Source organism: Lagopus leucura, unplaced genomic scaffold (genome assembly GCF_019238085.1).
Source record: "Lagopus leucura isolate 7727_CA_CO unplaced genomic scaffold, USGS_WTPT01 Super-Scaffold_100009, whole genome shotgun sequence".
NCBI lineage: Eukaryota > Metazoa > Chordata > Aves > Galliformes > Phasianidae > Lagopus > Lagopus leucura.
In genome coordinates this window covers 21111603-21134410 of record NW_024962266.1, presented here as the reverse complement: position 1 = coordinate 21134410, position 22808 = coordinate 21111603, and the positions used below count along the sequence as shown (strand labels likewise).

The 22808-nt window shown below is 49.3% G+C and overlaps 2 protein-coding genes across 2 annotated transcripts; one reads left to right on the top strand and one right to left on the bottom strand.

The window, feature by feature from the left end:
- Positions 1–6265: 6265 nt before the first annotated feature.
- On the top strand, positions 6266–10278 carry PDZK1IP1 (PDZK1 interacting protein 1). Its single transcript, XM_042873858.1, has 4 exons — positions 6266–6463; positions 8940–9048; positions 9595–9693; positions 9799–10278. The coding sequence occupies exons 1-4, from the start codon at positions 6397–6399 to the stop codon at positions 9869–9871; spliced, it is 348 nt and encodes a 115-aa protein (XP_042729792.1). The 5' UTR covers positions 6266–6396; the 3' UTR covers positions 9872–10278.
- A 3713-nt stretch (positions 10279–13991) lies between these two features.
- Positions 13992–21231, bottom strand: LOC122181001 (cytochrome P450 4A6-like). Its single transcript, XM_042873071.1, has 12 exons — positions 20931–21231; positions 20624–20765; positions 18785–18829; positions 18390–18517; positions 17895–18007; positions 17652–17803; positions 17365–17471; positions 16425–16615; positions 15948–16081; positions 15442–15506; positions 14887–14969; positions 13992–14657 (listed from the first exon to the last, which is right to left on the bottom strand). Exons 1-12 carry the CDS (start codon positions 21114–21116, stop codon positions 14489–14491), a joined length of 1515 nt encoding a protein of 504 aa, XP_042729005.1. The 5' UTR covers positions 21117–21231; the 3' UTR covers positions 13992–14488.
- Between the last annotated feature and the right edge of the window lie 1577 nt (positions 21232–22808).

Sequence of the window (22808 nt, the reverse complement as noted above, 5' to 3'; positions counted from 1 at the left end):
CTCTCCTCTCTCCTCTTTTTTCCACCCCCCTCCCTTCCCCAGGCTCCCCATTTCTTCACACCCATTGAAACATCCCTCCACACCAATGGAAATGGCAAAGACACCCTCAGGAGCTTTCACCTTTAGTACTTCAGCCCCATATAGGGCTGCACCGGAGGCAGAAGGTGCTGCAATTTCCCCCATTCCCCCACTACCTGCACCTGTTTGCTTGGGTCACAGCCAGAACAGCGACATTTATTATTATTATTATTATTATTATTATTATTATTATTATTATTATTCCTTTTTAATTTTGCAGCCAGCCAAATGCTGCAGAACCCAGAGGTGAAGCAGCCGGGCCAAACCCTGCCCTGTGTTATGGAAATCGCGGCTGCCACCCGGCAGATGCGGGCTGAGGAAATAATGCGGCTGTTGAGCCGACACAGAGGAGGAGAGGGGAGCTTTTGTCTGGCACTCGCCGGGGTTGGAGAACACTTGTCGAGCAACAACTGGAGCTCATTGAAAAGAAGTGGAGGTTATTAGGAGCGTTTCGCTCGATGCCGATGGCCCCGTAATTTTTCCCTTCAGATGCCAGGCAGAATCTGTGGGGCTGGGAGGGAGAAGAGAGATACCACCTGACAGCACGCTGATGGTGGAGAGAATAAATAGGGCTGGAAGCAGCCGGCAGGGCTCTGGCAGCTCAGACCCCGTGTTTTAAGGGTGCTTTGCCTTCCCCAGGGTAACTGGGGCAGTACAATGATCAGCTGGCCTGGGAGACATCCATCCATCCCTCTATCTACCCGCCTATCTCTCCCTCTGTCTCGATGCACGACCCTCCAGCCTCCTTTCTCTGCTCTGAAATAAAAAGCAGCGATCCCCTTTCCGAAGCCAGGAACGAAATGAATGCCTTCTCTCCCTAATTCAGGTAGCTCCTCATAAATCTTCCCAGCTTCAGCATGGTCTCCTAGGACTCCTGGGGCAGTTGGGAACCTATGTAATCAGCTCGGATGATCAGCACTGTTTGTCGCTCTCCAGTTGCCGAAAAGCCCTTTGAACCCTTTGTGTCTTTATTGAATGATCCCAGAGTCCCCTGACGATTTTGCCAGTCTGGCCCATTCTGCACGCCAGCTCCTGGGTTAATAACCCACTGAAATCCCGCAGTGAGTGCGGAGGATGGGGAGAGCCACGGCCCTGCTGCCAAGCCTCTTATCACAGCATCTTCCCATGTCTCCTCCTCGGTGCTCCCACACGCTGCAGATTTCCATGAAAACACAAAACGTGGCCAGCAAGTAGGGCTCAGAGCCAGCATGAGAATATCCAGGGAATGATACACCTGGTGCTGAGAGAAGAGAGCTAAAAGTCCCCTTGGGGAGACTCAACAGGGGCTGGGGCAGACGAAAAGTCACAACATCCATGGGTGAATGCGTTTATTTTTAGTACATTTTAGTGCTTTTTTGGTTTCAGTTGGTCAGGAACCAAGCTGAGGGATGGCGGCTGCTGGCAGAGGTTTGCTGTGATGCTGAGCCCTTTGGGAGCACTGCTCAGGTTGCAGCCTGCTGGAAGCAAATCCAAACCTGTCCAAACCCAGGAAGATTCCTTCCATCAGGGAAATGCTCAGCTGTCATCTTTATAAATCGTTTGAGTTGGAAGGGACTCTTAAAGGTCACCTGGTCCAACTCCCCCGCCATGAACAGGGAGAGCCATGCCCACCTTCAATGGACAGGTCTCTTAGGCTGAAGTTTTGCTGGCAATGTTTGCCATCTGCCCCAGCATCCCCAATAATCCCATGGTGATCACCAGCCAGATCTGCACCTCTTCTCCACCCAGTTCTCCCCAGAGGCGTTGTTGGTGTTTCTCCTCCTGAAGGATGCAGCTCTCCATACCTCACAAGTTAGTGTGGACCTCCACCAAGACAGGCAAAGTAACCTAATCTATGAGCGCATTAGGGTGTTGGAAAACAATAATCCAAGAAGGAAACACATTATCTGTCCTTGTTACTTTACAAAGTAATTTAAAATAATTTTTCCCTAGAGTGGTTAGGGAGCACAGCAACTCGCCCTTGCCTATTCTCTCCGGCTAATGAAGCTTTACCAGAGACTGCTCGTGAATTCCTATTAAGACCTCATCTTAGAGGTTACAGGGCAAAGCAATTTCTGCTCCTGGGAAAGATGCCTATGAATTTGTAATTGTAAGGCCGTGTTTGATAGGGATTAGCATCTGAAAGGGGTAGAGTGGTGGGTAGCAGAGAAAACATTATTTCAATTAGCAGAAGAAAAGCAACTTAACATCTGATTATAGTTTACAGTTTCAATTTTCTCCTATTTTGGCATTTGGGATAATTATTTCCTGAAATCATCCACACCCACCAAGCAGCCAACTCTGCCTTTCTTTTCCTCCTGGTCATGTTGGTAGTGATTGACATGGGAATGGCTGATGAGCTGGCTTTGTTCCTTTCTGTTCTTCTCCCAGGCAATAGCCAGACTCAAGCAATGTGGGGATGGAGGGGAGGATGCTGTGGCAAGCCTGACTAAAATGAGATGAGCTGTTTCCCATCATGCCCAGGAGGTGTAGGACGTGGTGGAGCTTTGCTCAGCTGTTGGGTTCAAGGCTGGTGTAGTGGTCAGCAGCATGGCACAGTGCTAATGCCCTTCGCTCCCACTCACAAAATGGTGCAACTGGGAAAACGTTTAAGGAGACTGGAAATGCCCTGGGACACCTAATGCTCAGATCTTTCCTCTGCACTCAGGAATTGCCTCTCATCACTCATTTACTTTCCTCCCAGCCTACAGAGGCAGATGCCTTTTGCTCTGTATGGACTTGCCACAACCCACGGTCCTGCTGCTTTTCTCTGCCTTATTGGTCTCTTGCTTCCTAATGGCGATGCAATCGGTTTTCAGGCTGGAGATTCCTCGTAAGAAGGCATGTTGTTATTTAAGGAAGATCACGAAATCCATCCTTAATGAAAGGACGGGAGAAACCCTTTCTACCAAGTTACGCTGAAGCCTGAGATTATCATTTTTATGGGCTTCCAATCTCTCCAGCCTTGTGTCTTATCAGCAAATGCAGCTGGAGGCTTCAAAATACTCCCAGCTTGCTGCTGATTTTGTGGGATGAAGATTAGAGATGATCAGATAGTGAATTATTCATTCCACTTGATATCTCTGGGCAGGAGGGAATATCCAAGCAAAAGTCAGCTCCCTCCTAGCTGTCTGAGCATCTCCTGCTCTTCCAGGGAAGAGCAGAGGCAAGGGGCCAGGCTGACATGAACACAGAGCCAGAGCCTCAGAGCCATTGGCCCCACCAGCCTCCTTCACCTGGTGGGCAGAGAAGCAGCAGCAATGGTTTAAAAATGAATGAAGGTAGATTTACATTGGATGTAAGGAAATTTGTCACGATGAGGGTCGTGAGGGAATGGAACAGGTTCCTTGGGGAAGCTGTGGATGTTCCATCAATGGAAATGTTCAAAGCTGAGCTGGATGTGGCTTTGAGGTCTAGTGGCAGGTGTCCCTGCTTATGGTAGAGGGATGGATTAGGTGGTCTTTAAGGTCCCTTTCAACCCAATGATTTTGTTATCTCAGAGGAAAATGAAGAGAGTAGCACAGCCCTAGAGTGGATGAAGGGTCACAGACACAATACCAATGTTAGGGACCACCTACCAGCTCTTGTGGGACCTCTTTGAGCCATGTAATAAAGCACAGGGTGGGGTGAAGGCCCCGTGGAACACGTTGGGGCAGCCATGCTCTACTGCATGACGGCAGCTGGGTGCCAGCACCGGTTATTACACAGTCCAATTGGACATTGTTTCATGAAATTCCTCTGGGGGGTGGTGGCTCTGGATGTCCCTTGTCCTTCTCCATGCTTCCCAGACCTTGCACAACCCTTCTGCCAAGTGACTCTGCCACTGAATAACTGGCCAAGGAAATAGCTCACCCATTGCAGGAGGGGAACGTCCTGCCAGCCCTGACTTGACCCTGCTGGGGAGTCTGGGCAAAAACCCACGTTTTCAATGGAAGAAAAAATATATATTTTTTTATTTTTGCACTGTTCAGGCTTGCTTTTATCTACTTTATCTATTTATTTATTTCTTTATTTTTATGTCTCTTTCTGGTGAAGTGGGGGGGAGATGGGGTGGATGAAACAGGGGAGGAGGGTGAGAGGGAGGAAGGAAATGAAGGAAAAACAACCCAACCTCCGTACAAACACTGAAGCCCACAACGTTTCTCAAAGAGGAACTGGCATCTGCTCTGAGCCGTATCACCCAGGAACACATTTTAGACTCAGGAATGTGCTCTGAGCCAATGTTAATTTTGGTTAAAAAGAAGAAAAAAAAAAAAAGAGGAAGAAATGTCAGGTTTTTTTTTGAGGATATCAACATAATCCTGAAATGCCAAGACCTGGATTTGTCCAAGACCCGTTCTATGGGAAACAGCTCCTAAGAGTCCCTTGGAGAGAGCTGGGCTGGGGCTCAGTGCTGCAGACAGAACTGCCCTTCTCTGCCTCAGTTTCCCCCTTCAGTAAAATGTCTCCAAAAGGGTTTGCTCTGCCACATCCCTGTGCTGCTGAGAGCATAAATGTGAGGGATGGCAACACATCCAAAGTGCTGCAGTGGGAACTTGTAGCTTTTGGTCTCTGCTTTGCATGCTTCCACTGCGAGAATTCCACACGCTTCCACTCCTTCCACAAAAGGACGAAGTGGTGGCAAATTATTTGCTGAAATTTCTGATCTTGTCCCTACAATAAACCCATTGCCATTGCTGTTCCTCATCCCCCCCAGGCCTGGCTGAGTGACGTGCAGCCAAGCAGGTGCCACTGGGCCCTTTGGCCACAGTTGTGCATACCTCCCCAATAGCTGCCATAGGCTCAGCAGATGCCTGGGAGCAGAGAAGAGCTTTGAGATAAGCAAAGGAATGAGTCCCTGCCCTCATGGCCAAGGGCAGAAGAAGAAGAACCCTGCCTTAAGATTCTTCTTTCTTTGGAAATCAGCCCTGCTGTCCCTGGGGCTGAGCTGAGCAGAGAAGATGGGAAGAAGTCCCCGAGTGTGGAGGGGCTGAGAGCGATGCGGATGCAGGGTGGGCAGCAATAGGTGGCAGATGTCACAGGTGCTGCACTTGCTAAAGACAGACCCAGGACTGGGTGTTGGTGAAGCTTTCTGCTGAAGGCAGGCTTTTTTCTTTTCTTTTTTTTTTTTTCCTTGTGAGGTTGTGCTAAGGAATAAGCAGCCAAGAGCACAAGACCTGCGTTCTTCTTTGGAATGGATAACATGCAAATATGTTGCTGGGAAACCAAAGGTCACTCTCATTATTATTTCTTCCTAAGCCAGCTCATCCCTTTTGGTTTGTAACAGCATTGCTTTTAAAGGGACAGACTATAGGCAGGTCCTTCCCAGGTGCATGGAGAGAGTTCCCTCCTTGGAGAGACCTTTCCCTGCATGAGCAAAGCTGGTGGGGCTGAGGCGGAGTCCACCTTGTGCTGCATGGGGGATTGAGGCAGGGGGAGATGAGTGTGCAAAGGAACTCGGGGGAAAGCTGGGGGCTGGGCTTGTGCACCTCCATTTCCAGGATAAATGAGACTGCTTGAGGTCTGGGGAAAGCAGGGGAATGAAGAGCAGGATGACAGCACTGCTGTCGTGTGTTTCTATCTCTTGTGGTGTCGGAAAAACTTCAGGATCAGCCCTGAAGGCTCAATAAAACCAACGCTCTGTGTATGATGTTTAATAGTCTATCTAGCAACGTCTGTTGCAGCAATCAGCAGTGAGGCCAGTTTAATAAAGGATGTTTCTAAGCCACAAATGTGTTTTCCCAGCTTGTTAATGACACTTGGTGCAAAGGACGGCAGCATTCCTCTCCTGCACCTGGCACTCCATTCCCCTGCTAAGCTGTGCTGTGTGTGGGATTCGTGCTCTGTGGGTGCTCCCCAGGACTCCAGTGCTGGGATGGGGCACAGGGGTGGGAAGGGGTTCCTAGGGGAGCCCCAACCCCTGCTCTGTGGGACAAGAGGTGCTGACGGGGAGCTCTCAGAGCTGAGATTTCAGCTCTCTGCTCGGCCACATTCCCCAAAGACCACAGCAGGGATTTACCGATGAGGGCGTTAGTTCTTCCTCCCGCACCCGTACAATCGCTGTCCGTGTATCTCGGCTCCCTTCCAAGCCCTAAGGGAACAGCCAGGTTCAAGTCACCTTGCCCCAAATTCCCCTTAATCCCTCTCTCTGGGGCGGAAGAAAGAGACACCTCCTCCACACCCTCCTCCCCTTCCCGGGGTCGGATTTGAATATCCAGGTGTGAGCTTCAGCCACCCTCGTTAACAAGTTTGATAATTTACCCGGCTCGTTCCTGCCGGAGGGATCTGAACGCAGCGCGGCTCCTCCCGACCCCGCAACGCCGTTCGCAGCCCCACCGCCCCGCATCGTAACCCCGCACCATGCCGGCCCTGCGGCTCCTCGCCCTCGGGCTCCTCCTGGCTCTGGAGCCCGCGAGCTGCCAGGAAGGTAAGAGCTCCATTCCTGGAGAAACCGAGGCACGAGGGGTAGGGGTGGCTTTTGGGACAGGAGAGTTGCTTAGGAACGGGAAAAATGCCTCTGTTCCCCCTGCAGCTCTGCCTTCCTATGTGAGCTCAGTGGTAGATCTGGCTGCAGATGGAACAGTCTTTACTTGTTTAGCTTGATGCCAGGTTACACTTTGATGCAGCAGCTCCAACTGATCCCCAGCACTTAAAGATAGGCGATGTGTTTTCTTACAAATTGCTTTCTTATTTGCTTCTGGAAGGCACTGCTCTGCTTCTCACTCTCAAAGTGGCAGGATTTGTTAATTTGTAGCTCTGATCCCTGTGGAGGTGGTAGGGCCAAATATTTTCCTCTGCAAATCATGCTTTCATTCCCTTCCTGGAGACTTAATAGAGAAACTTCCTATTGCTCTGACATTATTTTTACGAAACTTGGGACTTGTCTGACACTACAAATAATCAGGAGTAATTAAAACAAATCAGGTCCTGCCAAAGAGCTGGAAAATTCCCTCCCCCTTTCTCCTCCTGATGCTCTGGCCTTGACCGCTCTTCCTCTATTTGTTTACCAACTCGTGAAAGACTGAGCAGTGTGGGGTCTCCACTGTCAGCAGGATTGGATGTTTTGCTGCTGCCTTGAAAGGAAAAAAAGAAGAAGAAAAAAAAGCCTTTAGTGAAGTTTCAGAGCTGGCACAGCTTCCTCGGCCATAGCAAAGCACTGGCACAGCTGCCCAGGGAGGTGATGGGGTCACTCTCCCTGGAGGTGTTAGGAACCATAGGGATGTGGCACTGAGGGACGTGGTCAGTGGGCATGGTGGGGTGGGATTGGGGGTGGTGGTCTTAGAGGTCTTTTCCAATGTCTATGATTGTATGAAAGCTCAGGGGACAGCTGATGCCTTCTAAGCACTCAGGAAAGATGGCCCAGAAGTCCTGGATGTACCTTCAGACCAGCCTTGGAGCATGGAAACAGAGTTACAGCACATGAAAGGGCTTATTTTGGCACTGGTGTTTTCCCTCGTCTTGTTTGTAGCTGCAGATGGATGTGTGTGTGTCTGCCAGGGAGTGCAGAGTCTGCATCCCATGCTGGTTAGTTGGCTGAGGAATTCCTGCGTGATGGAAAAAATCATCATTACTATGGGCAGAAGGGAGATGAGATGGCAGGGATGCTCTAGGAGGGATGCCTCCATTAAAACCTTTTTTGGGAAGGGGTCTCTCATCCTCAGGGTCATGCACCTTGTTGAGCACTTTGCCTCTGCTCTGGTTTTCTGCTCATATTTGTGCACTGTGTTCTCGTAGCCCCTGGCACGAGGCTGTGAGGCTGCTCGAAGCCAGAAGTGCCCCATTCTTGTGTACTGCTCATCCCTTTAGCTCTAGGTGCTCTGAAATTGCATGGGAACAATGGTCTGAGGGAAGCTTTGCTCGCAAAACCTGTATCTCCTGAGCACAGCTGGCTGTGGGAGGTCTCCTACCATTTATCTTCTCACCTTCCCTCTTGGAAGACCAAGAGAAGAGAACTTGGAGGTTTTGGTCGCTGCTGAATGCCATAGATAAGTTGAGGTGGGAAGGGATCTCTGGAGGTAGCCTGCTCAGCCCCAGCAGAAACACCTATGACAGGGTGCCTAGGCCCAGCTCCAGGCAGCTTTTGAAGATCTCCAAGGAGAAATGTGCTCTGGTGCCCCATCACCTGCACAGCACAGAAGGACTTCCTGCTGTTTTGACAACAATCCATTCCCAAGCTGACCCTGAACTCCCTCAGTCCCATCACAAACCTCATTGCAGTCTGGAAACCATGGCCCCAGCAGGAAAATAAAACACAAATAATAAATAAATCTAGCAGAGATAACAGCCAAGGACTGAGCGAGGGAGGAAATGAAGCTGTCAGGCCCCCAGGGCAGGGGGAATGTTTGTCTTTGGGGCTGCACTGCAGGGCAGGAGCATCTCCTGCCCATTAGGTAGTGCAGGTGGTGACCAAGCCCTGCTCCCTCTGCCTGCTGCCACCCGTGTGGCACTGCTCAGCGCTGATCTGAGGGGCTGCAGTTGAGGCATGTGGGTACAAGAGGGAATTTCCGCCTGGATTCCTCCTGTCTGAGCGTTGATTCAAAGGCTTTGCTGTGAGCACATCTGCACAGGCAGGAGGAAGGGTGAGACAGCTGCCGGCAGCACAGGCAGCGTGCCTGTGGGGGGCTGGTTTGCAAACACAGGTTGCATAGTCCACTTTTATTGCTTCTGGGGAAGGTTATCTGCAGTTGAGAGCAGAAATTCGTCTGGACAGCGTGTTCAGCCATGTAAGTCTCTGGAGCTGGGCTGAAGTGTTCCCACTGGTGTCTGGTGGCAGTGGCTCTGACATGGCTCTGCAGAGCTCAGGTCCCTTCTGTGTGTTGCTGACACTGTGCTGGAGAATCTCACCCAAGCGGGCAAAGCACATAAATGCATTTCTAATCCCTCTTCTTCTTCTTTCCCTGCAGCCAGGGGCAAACTTCAGCCTTGGTCACAAGGTGTCATTGCTGTGGTGGTGTTTCTGGTGCTGGTGGCAATCTGCTTCGTGGTCAACAGGTTCTGGTGCAAGAAGCAGCAGTGAGTGCTGGGGCCCTGGGAGTGCTTGGGGCTGTCCTGTCTGTTGGTGGATAAGGTGGCCAAGCAGTCACAGCACTGTGATGTGGACTCAACCCATGGGAGATGCAGTGTGGGGCCACTGCTCAGCTTGGCTGACCCTTGCCTGCCTGCTGGGCTATAGGACATGGTCTAGAAGCCCAGTGTTGATGAGGACAAGTGCTAGAGGTGCTTTCCCATGGGCTGAGATGTGCACACATGCACACAAACACTGTGTTGTGCCAGGGGAGGCACAGCCCTGCCTATCTTTCCCTGTCACTCCTGGCTGCGGGTGATCATTTTGCAACGGCGTACACAGAAGGCAACTGGAAAAACCAGTTAGCAGGAGAAAACAACCCTTTGTGTGTGTGGATGGATGAGCAGGAGCACCCTGCTGAGATGCCATCAGATCTTGCCAGGGTCACACGTTTCTGAGAGTCTCATTATCCCCATGGTGTCCCCTTCTCTCTGCTGCTCTCCCCTTACCCCTGCACAGCCCGCAGTGTTGGGATCTTTCCTCTCCCCTTCCAGGGATAATGTTGAGACAGTGGTGAGCATCGGGGCCAAGGATGAGGCTGTTGTGCCCAACGGACGTGAAGGGACATACGTGACCTCTGCAGTGGACTTCAGGTGAAGCATCCCTCCCTGTGACCCTCAGGCTCAGCAGTCATGTCCTGTTCTGTCCTCTGGCAGGTGTTGGGACACGATGACAGCTTGTGCTTCTCCCTCCGACAGGTCCAAGGAGAACAAGCACGCCTATGAAAACACTTTGGATCTAGAGGAGAAGGTGATCACCACTGCCATGTAGCACCAGCTGGTGGCGGGACCCTCTGCACTGACATCCCCATGCATGGCAGCTCCTCTGTCCCAGGCCTTCAGACTTCTGTCCCTCTGTTAGACCCTAGGAGAGGTCTGGGGCTGTCACCTCCCCAATCCTTTGGCCACCCCCCCACCTTTTCAGCTCAGCTGATGTCCCCCACCCCCTGGACCAGGGGATGCTGACCCACTCCAGATGCTGCTGCATGCATGGGACCCCATGTTCCCTCCCCAAATCCTTTCCCCTCTGGGAAACTGCCAATGGAGAACCCACTCTCATGTCAACATCTCATCCTCCTTTTTATGAACAAAGGCTCCATGCCATGCATTTCAAACTCAGAACAAATCTCCTCCCCTGTACATATCTTCTCTGCCAGCAATAAAGAGAATTGCTGTCCATCCAGGCTCATTCTGCTGGTGATCCATAGGATTCTCCAGCATCTCATGACACTCCCAGTCCTCAGGCACTTCAGAGAGGGTGGGACAGTATGGAGAAGGATGCTCAGAGAGGGGTCAACACCTCATGGGTGGGATCCATTGCTTATTTCCTAGCTTAGATTTCGTTAGCATCAGGGGATGTAGCTTGAGATACCATGTACAAGTTGTGACCTGGTGTCACCGACTGTTGCAAGCTCCTTTTCTGCAGCCACGGCTTCTGTAGGTGATGCTGCTGATGTTCCTGATGGGTGGGGACAGAAATTCAGGTGTGGCGCAAAACGGGAGTGTCTCCATGCCAGATATCTCCCCATTAAGGTAAACATCATGGAGCCAATGCTGAGAAATCACAACTGGCATCAGGGAAATTGAACGGGGTGGAAGATGGGGCAGAAGGTTCAGAAGGGCTGAGCCCTGTGGTGCAGTTCTCCTTTTGCAGATGGAGGCTGCGTTGTGCTAGAAGTGCTTTTGTGACTGCAGGGCTGCAGCAGGATCTGGGTGCTGCTCTGAAATGAGCATCACTGACACTGCCTCATGCCCAGGTAATTTCGGGGCGTATGGCCATAGGGATGGGAAGGAGTCCCCTCCCCAACCCCCCCTGCTCACCTCCTGGCTTTTCTCTGGTGGCTGCCACACTGCACAGCTCTGACAAACAAGCTTCCCAGATCTTCCTGGTAATGATTTGCTTAGCAGAATGTACAAGGATTACTCATTTTTCAGCCTGCTGTGTCAGCACTCTGGCTCGTGGCTTGAGGAGTGGCAAAAAGATTGGAACCCATTAATTTTTTACCTCTCAGTTGCAAAAGAAGTTACAAAACAGCGGCCTTATAATGAGTAACAAGTTGTCCCCGACCGCATGCACGCCCTGGGTGAGCCATGATGGGTTTGGGATGGGCAGTGGTGGCAGGTGGATGGTTGGATTAAATGATCTTAGAGGTCTTTTCTGACCTTAATGATTCTATGACGCAGGGTTGCTCAGTGTGTGGCATCCCATTTCTGAGGAGGGCAGATGTAGGTCTGGACAAGGGCAGGGATGGGGATTTTAGGATGAACCCAGGCGGTCTCTAACAAACAAAACGGAGCAAGCATAAATGAAATTTATTGTTGGAAAATCTTAATTAGACTTTAAGCCCCAAAGGGAGAAAAGTGAGGTATTATCTGACGCAGCTAATGAGTGTTAAGGGTCTATTGTTGTCTTTCTTGTTTACCTTTCTGTGCTGGTTGATATGGCCTGGATCCTCACCTGCGTTGCCATAATTAGGATATCTCATCTCCCACTGATAGGGCTGGGGATGCTGTTTGTAGCACAATGCTGCACCATCCCTTCCTGGTGGAAGAGCATGGTGAGGAAGACAGTGTCCTGGCACCCACTGCACTCCCCATGAGCTGGGGGATGCCCTAGGGTGCCCTGCAGTACCTGAAACCTTAGGATCATCAAATCATAGAATGGCTTGGGTTGGAAGGGACCTCAATGATTATCTATTACCAATCTCCTGCCATGGGCAGTTGCCAACCATTAAAATCACCTGCTGGCCCCAGGTGATACCACTAACAAAGGCATGTTAATTCTGCCTTACCCTGAGGATATGTGAATTATTCCAGGTGGTTATTCCATTATTCCATTATTCCATTCCATTATTCCAGCAACTGAGGGGTTGCTGTGTAGGGTTGAAGTGTTGCAGAATAGGAGGTTTGTTCCACCCTTGCCCCACGCAGTGCAGCCTTGGCTTGTTGTCTTGGTGCTGGGCTCCTCAGCATCCAAGCAGTGGGATTTGGACCTGCAGAGCACAAAGGGAGGTTTGGCACCACTATGGGAGTGAGTAACAGTGCTAGAACACATGGAGGGGGCTATCACAGCCCCTTGGGGTGCTGCCTGGTGGCATCGGTGCAAATGGGAGCAGGGCATGTGAGATAGATGCGTGTGGGCAATGGGGCCACAAAGTTTTTGGTCTTGATTCAAGGTACTGAGAGCCAGGAGTAAAATACCATCCATTGTTGATTCATACACCCTTAGTAGCTCAACAAACATCCCTGGAGCCGGTCCTTATCACTTTATTACACCTGCTAGAGTGAATAGATTAAAGAGGACAGGGGAGGGGGGAGAAAGCAGAAGAATCCAGGAGAAAAAAAAAAAAAAAAAAAAAAAAAAAAAAACAACCAGGTTTGGGGATTGTTAATTATTCTCTGGGGTCTCTAATCTTTAACTGGCAAACAGCATCGCTAACTGTCTTAAAGCCCCTCCTGGAACATCCTGATAATAAGCCATCTGCATGAAGGCACCCCGTTATCTGCCCTCCTCCAGCCGTCTGTGACATGGCTGGAGTGGGAGATAATGGATGTGTGCCGTGTAATAACGACACGTCATTCATGATTATCGGCCTGATACCCAACCTTTTAGCTCCATTGTTTGTGCATTGAAAAAAAAATTAAATAAATAAATAAAGGAAAAAAAGGGAAGGGGAGGGAGGGAAAGATGGGGGGGAAAAGGAGGATTTTTGGTGCTGTGTGTACAGACTAATGCATCTCCCTGCTAAAGAGGCTGGCTCTGGTGGCATCTCCCTGAGGGGCTGTGGTACCCGGTAAGGAATCGCCCATCCGGATGCTGTATCCATGGTGATGGATGGAGAGAGAGGAGGCAGCACAGAATTGTCACTGCCTGGCAGGATGTTTGGGGAGATGAGGTCTCCAGCACTCTCTCTTCGTGCTGCTTTTGCAGTGGTGTCAGTGGAGGGGGTTGTGTTGCGCAGCCTTTTTACAGGGAAGATGTCTGATGGAGGTGGCAGAGCAGAAAGACCAAATCGTTCCCTGCACCTAAGAGCTCAGCCCCTCGAGGATGTGGGATTTTATTCTTTCAAAGCTGGGGGGAGGAGGAGAGCTGGGGCAGATCTCTGAGATCAGCGTGAGCCCATGGGTGCTGCAAGGGTGACGGCATCAGCACTTCTCTTTCACTTGCATCAGCGTGCAGCCCCTGTGCCTTATTCTCGATGCTCGCTGTGTCGGGAACAGGCAATGACTCGTCTTCCTGACCCTAACAACTCTGCCGCGAGCCCATAGGCAGTACCGGGCTGTGCTGCACTCAGAGCCAGAAGGGCAGATTTGGACTTTTCCCGGTTCTCTCAGTGCCACCCAGCGGAGCTGCGCGGACCTGCAAGCTGAGCTGGTGAAAAGGGGGGTCCCACAGCCGCCCCCCCCCCCGGCCCCCAACCTCACAGGGTGAGCATAGAGAACCTCCCCGTGCCCTCCCCTAAACCCCTCCAGCACCGCTCTCTGATGGTGGTTTTTTGCCTTTCACTCGGGTACTGAGTGCTCAGTTCTCAGCCCGTACAGGAAAAGTCTTGGGACAAACCCATGCTTTGTTTCTGCCCGTGGATTTTTGTCATTGCCACCGCTGCTTTTGTTCTGCTGCTTTAAAGGCAGCTTGCTGCGGTTATTTCCTTACCACAGAAATGCTAACATGGTGCAAGGCAAGGGCCTGGTGTCCTGTAGCACGGAAGGGCTGTGAGCTCTCTTCTCAGGGGATAAAATTCCTTCAGTAGTATTTGTGGCTTGGGGAAATGCAATGCCAGGGCTGCACCCTCTTGCACTGCAGAGCAATGGGTGCAGCTCATTCTCAATGAGGCTCAATTGGCCTCTTCCTCTCCTACTGACTGTAGGTGCAAAAGCATCCAGGGACATGCTCCCAGACCACCTCGGCAAGGCTTTATTCACAATTTAGAGGATGAAGGTCATGTGGTGCTGAGGGCTTTCTCCAGGCTACTCAGTGACTAAGCACCCTCAGCTCCAGGAAGTTGAGTGTCAGGTTGGGAAAACCTGCTGGTCTTCACTTCTGTAATGCCAGACACAATGCCAGCCTGCAGCTCACCAAGGCAGGGCTCTTCCCTGAGCTTAACGTGGAGGTGCTCAGATAGAAATCCCATCAGGACAGGCTAGAGATGAGGAGAATGCAGAAGATCCCTGCTAACCCTCCAAAAAACCTCAGCTGTGCTTTTCCTTCTGCAAGGAGGGGACTTGAAGCTGCTGGGCATAATGGGCTCAGTGCAGGGTTAGTGTGGATGAAATATAAGGTGGATCTGGTGGGTATAGCCCTCCCCAGCCCTGGCATTCAGGAAGGTTGCAGGTTGGCGACTCTGAGAGGAGAGTGGTCTTTGGGAACTGCTTGTGCCACCTCATAAGGTCAGCAAATCTTTTTCAAATGCAGGTGGATGCCGCTGCTGGACTTGAGGATGAGCTGCTGTGTCAGGGTAGGAGGCTTGCAGGCATTAGGGAACAGCTCGAAGCGGAGCAGGGTCAGTGCCAGAGCCACCTTTATCTCGTTCATAGCAAACTGCTGCCCAATGCAGTTCCTGGGGAGAGGACAAAGGTTCAGATTGAAGCCTGCAAGTTATGAGATTTGCATCCACAGTGCCTTGGGTGTGGGAAGTGCTCTAGAACTGGCAAAGCTCAGTAGAGATTCCACCATGGAGACTTCTTGAGATGGCCCAGCCAATTTGACCCAGGGGTGCTGAGGGGATTAGGCTCAGGAGCACAACCCCATGCACCCATGAGGAGGGAAAGGGATGAAGGATTTGTTACCTGGGTCCTGCAGAGAAAGGCAGGAAAGCGTGCGAATGCCTGTGTGCTGAGTTCTCAGGAGAAAACCTCAGGGGATCAAATACCTGCGGGAGGAACAAAGGCCATTTGGTCAGCATTGGCCTAACCATGAGTGGCACCAGGTTCTCTGGTGCCCAAGGTAGGGCTGGAATGGCCTTTGCTGCTCCAGGAGAGCTGCAGCTGACATTCATTCATTCCTCTGCAAAGCCACTGGATGGATGAAAAGAGGGTGCTGGTGGCTTTGCTGATGTTCCCCTTGGAGATATCTCATCAGAGCTGCTGAAGGCAGGAAGAGTAGCTCTATTTCCCCTTGCATAAAGGCAAGCTATTGTATACCTTTTTCAAAGCCTTTGGGGTGTTTGGTAACATCACTGAACTTTACATTTGGATACGGACTGCTGGAATAAAAGGCAAAAAGAACACCCACCCCCCAAAAAAAAATTTGGCATGGAGGTGCAAGCTGCCTTGTTCAAAGACAGTGGCAGTCTGGGCTCTGACTGAGATCATCTCCCCGTTCTTGCTGTGAAGGTGACATACCTCAGGATCTTCCCATACATCCCGGTTCCTGTGAATACCAAATATGTTCAACGAAACCTGGGAGCCTGGAATTGAGAAAATACTCATGATGTGAAAATACTCATCATATGAAGAGTGAAGACCAAGAGTGTTTGGAGGATGTTCTCCTTCCCTGGCCTCTGCAGGGGCTGTGACAGAAGATTAGGCAGAAACATTTCCCAGCCTGTCCACATGGGTCAGCTCTGAATCCTTCCCATGGAGGAAATAATGGTCTCAAAGCTGGGCCCCACTCTGGTACTGGTGGGTGAACCCCTACTCTTGGACATGATCAGCATTTGCAGGTCCGCTCTGAGCTCTGAACACCTGGTGCCCTGTTGCATGTGCCTGGGCCCTCGCCAGTAACCCTTCCAGGCTCAGTGAGCGTGGTGGCTTTGTGCAGCCTTTTGGAGAGAGAAGTAAAACTGGAAGCTCCCCAACCAGCCCCTCCGCCCTTGTGATGGACAGCAGCAGGAAGGATGAACACAGACCTTCAGGTAAGCTGCGCCCATCAGAAAACGTGACAGGTTTGGAGAGCCTTCGGGACACTGCAGGGACTGGTGGGAACATGCGCAAGCTCTCCTTGATGCACATGGTGCTGTATGTCATCTTCCCCAGGTCCTCCCTGAAAGCAAACCAGGGCTCAGGCTGTGCTTGTTGGCAGCAATGGGGACATGAGATATTACATCATTAGTGTTGCAAACAAGACTTTTAAGGTCATCGAGCCCAATCCGTCCCCACCGTGCCCACTGACCACGTCCTTCAGTACTACATCCCCATGGTTCTGGAACACCTCCAGGGACAGTGACCCCATCACCTCCCTGTGCAGCCTGTGCCAGTGCATCGCTGCTCTTTTGGAGAAAAATTTATTCCTGATATCCAACCTGAGCCCCTTCTCTGGCGCAACTTACGGCAATTACCTCTACTGAAGAAAGCTTCAGGTAAAGAACTCAGAACTGCTAGCTCACCACTCAATGGTATCCCGTTTCCCCACAATCCCCTGGATCTCCTCCCTGCACCGTGCCTGGTGCTCGGGGTGCAATGCCATGCTGTACAGGAGCCATGAGATCCCGCTGGCTGTAGTGTCGTGCCCCTCAAACATGAATGTGTCCACCTCAGCACGCAGGTCCTCATCAGACAGGCCAACTCCATTCTCATCCTAGCAAAGAGGAGAACGTATCATTTGCATGCTTTCATTAATTGGGCTAGCTCTGCTGGGTGTTAAAACAGCCCTAGATGTTGAGGAAGAAGGACCTGGTTTGGTTTCTCTTGTATCTCCCTGTATATCAAGAACTAAGCCAGTAGAAATTAAATCCAGTATATGTGAGAACAGAGCTGCTGGTTGCTGACTCTGCAGTCAACAGAGCTGGGTTTTACTGCAATACTAGCTCCTGGCCCTTTGGCAGGACAGCCTGTTGCAGGACAACCCATTTGTTCCCCCATTACATTTTGCAGTAGTTTTTTTGCTTTGTTTTTGCTTTTGTTTAAGATGGTGGCACAAAAGAAAGCAGAAGCCCTACAAAGAGCAGTGAGCACAGTGTCTTCATCCTCAGCACCAAACGGCAGAAACTATCTAGAATTCCTGAAGACATCTGTGAAGGTAAAACTACAGAAGGGGAGGAGCAAAACCTCCTGAGAGGACTGCAGCCAAGGCAACCTCCTTGTAACCTCCCCAAAGGTCTTTCTTCAGGTTTCTGATAGCCCACACCTTTCAAAATAGGAACGTACTTGATGGGAATGAACAGGAAAGTGAAATTCTGAGCTATTTATGTTCAGTCACTGCATCTCACACATCTTTATTACCTTTCCTTTCTGTCCACCATTCCCCAGGCTAGGAAAAAGGGATGCTGGTTCAACCCTTGTGCCATGGAATCTATGGTGTCTGACGGGATTATTTCAAACTTTCACCTTGGTACAAAGAAGAATGTCCAGAAAATCCAGGTGTCTCTTCTTCAAGATCTTGTCTAGCTCCTTCTCATTGGAGAGCAATATCTTTCTTTCTTGTATTACTTTATCTGCGTGGAAAAATGATCAGTGTTCGATCCATCCTGCCAGAGAGCTCACAACTGTTTGTTCAGCCTCTTACACCCTGTTTAATTTGTAACTTTCTGACCAGTGCTTGTTGTAACCCCACTGAGCTGCTCCCCATGTGAATGTGCAAGAGGTGCAGCTGGGAGAGCAAGGAGCAGAAATACCTGTGTGGGCATGGGCCCGCCTGCAGGCATCCTGAAACTCCCTGCTGCTGCGAGTCAGGTCATAGAAGGCATCTTGGTAGGAGAAATTCTGTATTCTCTTGTTTATGAGGGAGCCCAGGTCAAAAACGGCTTTGATGTAAGCGTCTGAGTTGCTGTAAGAGGCCAAGGTCAGAGTTGGCATTAGCAGTGCTAGTGGAGAAAACGGGGGCACTCGCCCCAGAATTGGGAAGTTTGTGTGCTGACCTCTGAGTCTGGCAGTTGGTGCTGTAGCTGAAGGCACATTTCATGATGCTGTCCAGTGCCATCAGGCTGACGTCTTCAAAGAGCTCTACTGACTTCTTCTTCTCCCATTTATCCTAGTGGTGGAGAAAGTGTGAGGAGAGACAGACTTCCAGAGCAGACTCAGCCACAGTATCAGGTCATAGTTCCTGTCCCTATCTCAATCCACACAGCTAATTATTTTCTCCAAGAAAAGAGGCCCTAATTCACTGCATATCCTGTGAACATAACCAAACCATTCTTTGCATTTTTTTTTTTTTTCTGTGTTTACCATTGCTGGGCTATGAACAGATATTCAACTATAGTTGATTTCATTGGGAAGCAGCCGAAAGAGAGAATAAGTGCAACAGCCAGAGGAAGCAATTTCAGAGAAACAAAACTAAAAAGAAAACTTAAGAAAAGAGTCCCCCCCAAATGACAGGGCTCTAGGAACCGTCTAAGTCTCTTCCCTTCTCTTACCAACATCACTTTGACCGATTCTGACATCAGGGGTACGTAAGATTTCAGCACATCATAATGAAACGCTGGAGTGAGCAACTTCCGATGCTGAAACCATTTGGTTCCACCCAAGATCAGCAACCCTTTGCCTGTAGACACCAGAAAAAGCCATCAGCTACTCCACTCTGCTCAAAACTCCAGCAGCCTCACTGCAGCTCATGGCCAAGCAGCAGGTGACGTGCAGGGCCTGGGGGGAAGACATGCTGCTCAGTGATGGGGACAACTCCAGTGCTAATCCTCACAGCCTAATCCACCTGCTTGTGTACTCTGGCTTTAGGATGGAAAAAGGTGAAATGAAGATGAGAGTAATGAAATGTGTGACGTGGCTGCTAGGGTTAATGGAAGAAATTACTCACCGATCCACGGAATTAAGAAGTGATAAGGTACAGGAGGCTTGGGATCTGTAAAACGAAGCAAAGACCAGAACAGCATAAGTGGCTAATGAATTCAGTGTATCAAGAAAATTCAGGATAAATCGCCAGTAAAATCCCTCCTCTTTATCACAATGTACACAGGTCGCTCCAAAAGTAATGCCTCCTATTTATTTCCATGGAAACTGTAATAGCTACAAAGAGAAAAATAACTCTATTTGATAAAGCAAATTCTCAGATACAAATCAGTATTTTTCAACTCTGTCACCACCATTGGCTGTGCATTTTTGCCAACAGTGAACAAGAAGCCTGCATGCCATGCCTATAAAAATCTGCACCAATGGAGGTGGCCCACTTTTTCACAGCTGCTAGGATGACATGATTGGTTTTCATCAGCCCAATCAACCCAAACGGATGGAAGTCAGAAGGCACCGAATCTGGACTACACAATTGGTATGAGAAGAATGCCTGCCAAAACTGGCAATGTGCCCCTCTTGTACACTCTTCAAACAGGCATATGGCCTATTATTGTAGTGTTACAAGAGAAAGGTTGTCTTCTTCTCAGAGTTCAACCCTTCAGCATAGCGTCGTGATAAAGCAGTAGTAGTTTGGGTTCTGGGAAAACCAGAAGGATCTCTTCTTTCCTATTGCAAAGGACAATGCACATCACTGTACCCACTGAAGGCTGCATCTTGAACGTTTTCTTTGATGGGGAATTCACTTGTTGTCAATTGCCGCTCCATGGACTGCTGTGGTAACTTGGGCTTATAGCTGTGAGACCATGTCTTGTCAGTGGTAATGATGTGATTCAGAAAACTAACACCTTCAGCCTCTTTTTTTGTTCAATAGGCGCTGACAAACTTGCATATGGCATTCTTTCTGTTCCTGTGCAATTGCTCATGGGACCAACATGGTGTAAACTTTATATTATAGACTCAGAGGTGAGCACATTTTATAATAATCCAACATTTCCACCATAGTTCCCAACGCATTGAAGCTAATATTTAGCTCTGTATGCAGCTCCCTGGTTGCAATCCAAAGATGAATTGATTGAGACAGCCTAAATGTCATGGAGTGACAGCTGTGCATGGCCTTCCAGAATGTGGCTTGTCTTTCACATTGCTGTCACCACTGCTGAAATGCACCACTCAGCTCACTGTGCTCACATTCACTGTTTGTTCTCCACAAACATTCAGCAAGCATCAGTGAATGTCAACAGGTGCCATTTTTTTCTGTATTCAGGAATTCAGTGACACACCTTTCCTTTCTGTACACACACTTCTGTGTCAAACTCAGTTTTGTCATGCTGCCTCTCTACTTTGCCATCTGTTGTATGGCAACAAAATGTAATGAAATGTTGTTGGGAAGGTTCAGCCTCTACTGCCATACCACCAACATCCTCTTCTGATTGTATGGGCCAACATAATAAAATAGGAGGCATTATTTTAGGAGCTGCCCTTGTAGAATCAGTCTTGTTTCCAAGAAACACTAGAGGTAGAATTTAAAAGTGATTTCTACGTCTATGATCTCAGTGAACAGGGGAAAAACTGGGTAAGAATATGTGTGGAAAATAAACAACTGTGACAAATCTCAAAGCTGAGAAGAATGAACGTAAGTTCTTGAGAACCCACCAAGCACAAACAACTCTACAAAAAGGAGCAGAGAGAAAGTCTTCAGATGTCTTTTGAATTGCTGTGCCCGATCATGCACGTTCCTGCATTTACCAGAAAGCATAAATATTGTGGTGGCTGATGGTGTAGGAGGACAGGCTTCCCAGGGAAGAGTGAAGGACTGTAATCCCCAAACCCAAGTGAAGAGAATTACCCCCTCGTCCAAGTATAGTCTTGGCATATTCAGGATGGTGGATTACTAGAGATGGCAGCACTGGTCCAAACCATCTGGGAAAGGCATATGGGTATTCTTCTCCCAGTGACACTACCAGACTTAACATTTTGTCACCAGTTATCTGCAATGATAGCGAAGCAAAAACTGAATTCAGGCAGAAAAACAAGAATGTGCAGGGAGAGCAGATGCTAAATTTATCTTCCTATGAAACCACATGCAAGTTGTCTCCTCCTGGGTAACAGAGAGAGCAGCTGCTGGCACAAAACCACCCCAGCTCTGTCCTTACCAGACGGTTGTGGCCATAGAGCCAATGTGCTGGGGGACCAGGAAATGCTTCCAGGGCTTTGAGGATCTTCTTCCTCTCCTTGTAGAATTTGACCACTTTCAGTAGGACAAAGATGACACCAAGCACCACACACAGCTGCAGAATGACAGCAGAAGGTCTGGCTATGTTGTCCAGGAGAGACACCATGCTGGCCTGAGTCTGGGGTGCTCGACACTGCCTTGTTCTGCTTCTTTTCTACAGTTTCTGCAGCAGAGCTGGCCAATTGCTGCTGATGCAAGGTCTGGATGAGTTTTATAGCAGAAGTGTACCAGTAAGCAATGTGTCAGCTTGACCAATAGCCAGAATTCCTACACTCCCTGTTGACCCTTTTACCCACTTGCAATAACCTGGATGGACGGAAATGGCTTGTTAGCAAACACTCTGTAAATATTTACTTTTTCTAAAGGTTGTTACATCCCAACACTGAGCGAAAATGCTTGCAGCAGCACAGAACTCCAGCTCTGACACCTTCACATATACCCAGGTAGATGAAAGATCAGTGCTGGTAGACCCCAATGCACCCACACGAGGTGAGAAGCAAACAGACTAATTCTGTTGGACTGATCCAGCCACCCTCAGCTGTAAAAACGGTGCTCTTAATGACTGTAACAACACACCTGGACTGTAATCAAAGGAACAGCCAAAACCTGACCAGCAGACAAGGGATCATGCTTTCCAAGCGGTCCTATATAGATGAGCCAGGAGACAAAAGCATTGTCTAGAAGAGTTGACTCTGTCAATACGTAAATCAAAGAGTGGGAGAGCAGCAAAAAGAGCTGCAGTAACACTGAGGGACATCTAACCTGAAGGGAAGGGGTGATAATACGATGATGTTCCCTCTACAGTTCTGGTGAGTCTTCCTTTCCCTGCCTGCAGGACTGCGGGAGGGCTTGGGCTGAAAATTTGCTACTTTTGGCTGATTTCTAGGTGTACTGCAAAGTCAGGGATCCCAGATGGGCTGAAATAACTTCCCATTTGGGTGTTTGGATATTATGAGGATCAGACGGGTCATCAGCTGCCGGACACTGAGGCTTCTGAGTTGTGTGGGTGTTTCTCTTTGACTTAACACGTCTCCAAAACAAGGGTCTTTGGATGGATGGATACCTTCCTTTATTATTTAGTCTGGCTTAGAACATAGCCAATTGAAACCCATGTTTTCTGCTGGTAGAATCACTTTACTGAATGCACACAGCCCTAGTTAGAATGTTTAAACATTTGGGACAGAAAGTTTGTAAGAAAATATCCCACAAGTCTCATTCTCTGGGTATTACTTGACTCCATGATAATATTTGAAGGCTAGTAAACAGGGTGACTTTTCCCTTAGCTGGCTTGTGAGCTGTTTGTTAATGATTGCAATCAGTGCCCTTGGTACGGGCAGTTTCATTTATTCCTCAGAGCTATCCACCCCTTGTGAGAGCTTATAGGATAAGCCTGAGGGGGGCACTTTTGCTCTGACTTGAAAGATGTCACGTTTATGAGCTACTCTACATCTGTTCCTGGGCTGCTCACACTCTTGCTTGTCTTCAATTTCATCTTCAGCATTTCCCTATAAAATGTGCTGGGATAACTCAAGCTAACTGGACTCTTGATAGCAAGATGGGAAGATGTATTGCAGAGAGCTGCACCCCTGGAACTCCTTTAAGATGGTGCCTGTTGTTCTTCAGGCTAGGAGAAAAAAGGAGGCTCATCCCCTGGCTGGTATTTGTCATTGTGCTTTCTGCTCTGCGTCATTGCTGACATGCTGTATTGACCCAGAGCCTGGTAAATTATTAGAGCCACATCAACCAACTATTCTGAAATTTAAAGAAACCACCAATACTTCTTGTAAGGCAAAGCTGA

Coding starts and splice junctions, on each gene's coding strand:
- PDZK1IP1 (XM_042873858.1), top strand. CDS start 6,397: ATGCCGGCCCTGCGGCTCCTCGCCCTCGGGCTCCTCCTGGCTCTGGAG. Junction 6,464..8,939: donor GCCCGCGAGCTGCCAGGAAG/GTAAGAGCTCCA, acceptor CTTTCCCTGCAG/CCAGGGGCAAACTTCAGCCT. Junction 9,049..9,594: donor TTCTGGTGCAAGAAGCAGCA/GTGAGTGCTGGG, acceptor CTCCCCTTCCAG/GGATAATGTTGAGACAGTGG.
- LOC122181001 (XM_042873071.1), bottom strand. CDS start 21,116: ATGGTGTCTCTCCTGGACAACATAGCCAGACCTTCTGCTGTCATTCTG. Junction 17,804..17,894: donor ACCAACTGCCAGACTCAGAG/GTCAGCACACAA, acceptor GGCCTCTTACAG/CAACTCAGACGCTTACATCA. Junction 15,507..15,947: donor TGGGCGCAGCTTACCTGAAG/GTCTGTGTTCAT, acceptor TCTCAATTCCAG/GCTCCCAGGTTTCGTTGAAC.